Source organism: Myotis davidii, unplaced genomic scaffold (genome assembly GCF_000327345.1).
Source record: "Myotis davidii unplaced genomic scaffold, ASM32734v1 scaffold495, whole genome shotgun sequence".
Classification (NCBI taxonomy): domain Eukaryota; kingdom Metazoa; phylum Chordata; class Mammalia; order Chiroptera; family Vespertilionidae; genus Myotis; species Myotis davidii.
In genome coordinates this window covers 976,970-978,807 of record NW_006286239.1, presented here as the reverse complement: position 1 = coordinate 978,807, position 1,838 = coordinate 976,970, and the positions used below count along the sequence as shown (strand labels likewise).

The following is a 1,838-nucleotide window of genomic DNA, read 5'->3' as shown; positions in this document are numbered from 1 at the left end:
TGGGAGGCGGCTCTGTGGAACGCAGAGCCGGTGCAGGTGAGCAGGAGCGACGTGGAGGCCGGGGTCCCAGCACCCACGGCCGGGTTCTCCGCTTTTAGCGTTAACCCGGCCCTTAAATTTAAGGATCTCCCTCGTAAGATCCTTGAGGCAGTGCCTGCATTTCTCTTAACCCTAGTTACGTTTTATGAATCTCAAGACAGTGATCTCAAAAGAAATTCAAAATTTGGCCGAACGTATTAATAAACTGAGAGTTTACCCCCAAGACTTCTCTCCCCAGACCTGGTAAAAATTTCACATGTAATACACTTCAATAAATATTTACTAAATGAAAATAACACAATGAAGTAAGGAAGACCTCCCCAGCGCTCTGATGGGGAAGGAACATGTAGGGTAGCTGCTTTTACCATCAAGCTCCAACCCACTGGCTGCTTTTTCAAGAAACAAAGCTTCCAGCGACCCTTTACCTTTCCCTGCTGGCCAGAGAGCATGAGTTCTTACAGGCAGGTCAACGTGGGCAGGAAGGAGGCCTGTGGAAATTTCAAGATCCTGGCTGGAGCCCAAGGACCTTCCTATGGGGTGGTCCCCCTCCCAGGGAAAGGTCCTGATCTGTAGGTAGGAGGGAGGTATAACTGCCAGCCGGAGCCAACTTTCCACCACCAGCAGCACTAAAAGAAAAAAAGAAACAGTGCCTGAAATATACTCATTTTCTTTTTTGTGAAAATTATAAAATTAATATGGATATGTGTTTTTTGTGAAAACATTTAACAGTGCAGAGTGGCATATCAATTAAAAAGTAAAGGATATTCATTTTTTTAACCAAATCGTTCTTTTGACCTAACCAGCTTGCTTCCAGCCAATTTTACCAAATTGGTTTTTTTGGCCATATTACTTGAAGCTTGGAACATACATCTGGAAGAGTATGTTTTTCTCTCTTTATATCCTGTCCCTGTCCAATAGTACATTTGAAACAAATGGCCTTAGGATTGCCTTCATCAATGTTGACCATTTTTAAGTCATATATATGTAATCCCCAGTATTGTAATTTGGGTAACTGCTAATGGATTGTGCATTGGTTAGAGTCCTCCAGAAAAACAGAACCAATAGGATAGAAAGAAGAGATTGAAATCTAAGTAATTAGCTCACATGTTTATGAGGGCTGGCAAGTCCAAAGGTAGGTTGGAAGGCTAGCAATTCAGGTGAGAATTGATGTTACAGTCTTGAGTCAGAATTCCTTAGGGCAACAAGCTGGAAACTCAGGCAGGGTTCCTATGTTGCAGTCTTAAGAACTCTTCTCTGGAAAACCTCAACTTTTGCATATGAGTCCTTCAACTGATTGAATGAGGCCCACCAACATTATGAAGATTAGTTTGCTTTACTCAATGTCTATTGATTTAAATGCTAATTACATCTTTAAAAAATACATCACAGTAACTAGAGTGGTGTTGGCCAAATAACTGAGCACCTTCACAATGTGCCCACTAGCCTAGCTCAAGTGACACTTAAAATTAACATCACAGACCCCCTTTCACAAAAGAGAATACTGTTTTGTATCCCCTTATTAATATTTAGCATAGCCTATCTAATAAAAGAATAATATGCAAATTAACCATCATTCCATCACAAAGATGGCGGCCACCACGGAGCTGGAGCGAGCAGGAAGCTTGAGTTGCCCCGGCAATGGAGGAAGCCAAGCTTCCCACCTGCCCTGCCAGCCCTGACCTCCACTCAAGGCTACAAAGTTTCAATTATAGAAGGTAAATAAATCCCAGAATTAAAAAAAAAGAAAAAAAGGAGAGGCTGGGAGCGTCTGTCGCTGGGGGGGTTGGCCAGCCCGGAAA

General features: G+C 42.7%; 1 protein-coding gene across 1 annotated transcript in view; it reads right to left on the bottom strand.

The window, feature by feature from the left end:
* The window catches only part of GK5 (glycerol kinase 5 (putative)), an 89,132-nt gene extending 88,509 nt beyond the window's left edge, over positions 1 to 623 (bottom strand). The window contains exon 1 of the mRNA XM_015559916.1: positions 465 to 623. Coding sequence (XP_015415402.1) covers positions 465 to 488 — 24 coding nt within the window. The 5' untranslated portion in view covers positions 489 to 623. The remainder of the gene's footprint in view (positions 1 to 464) is intronic.
* Positions 624 to 1,838: the final 1,215 nt, after the last annotated feature.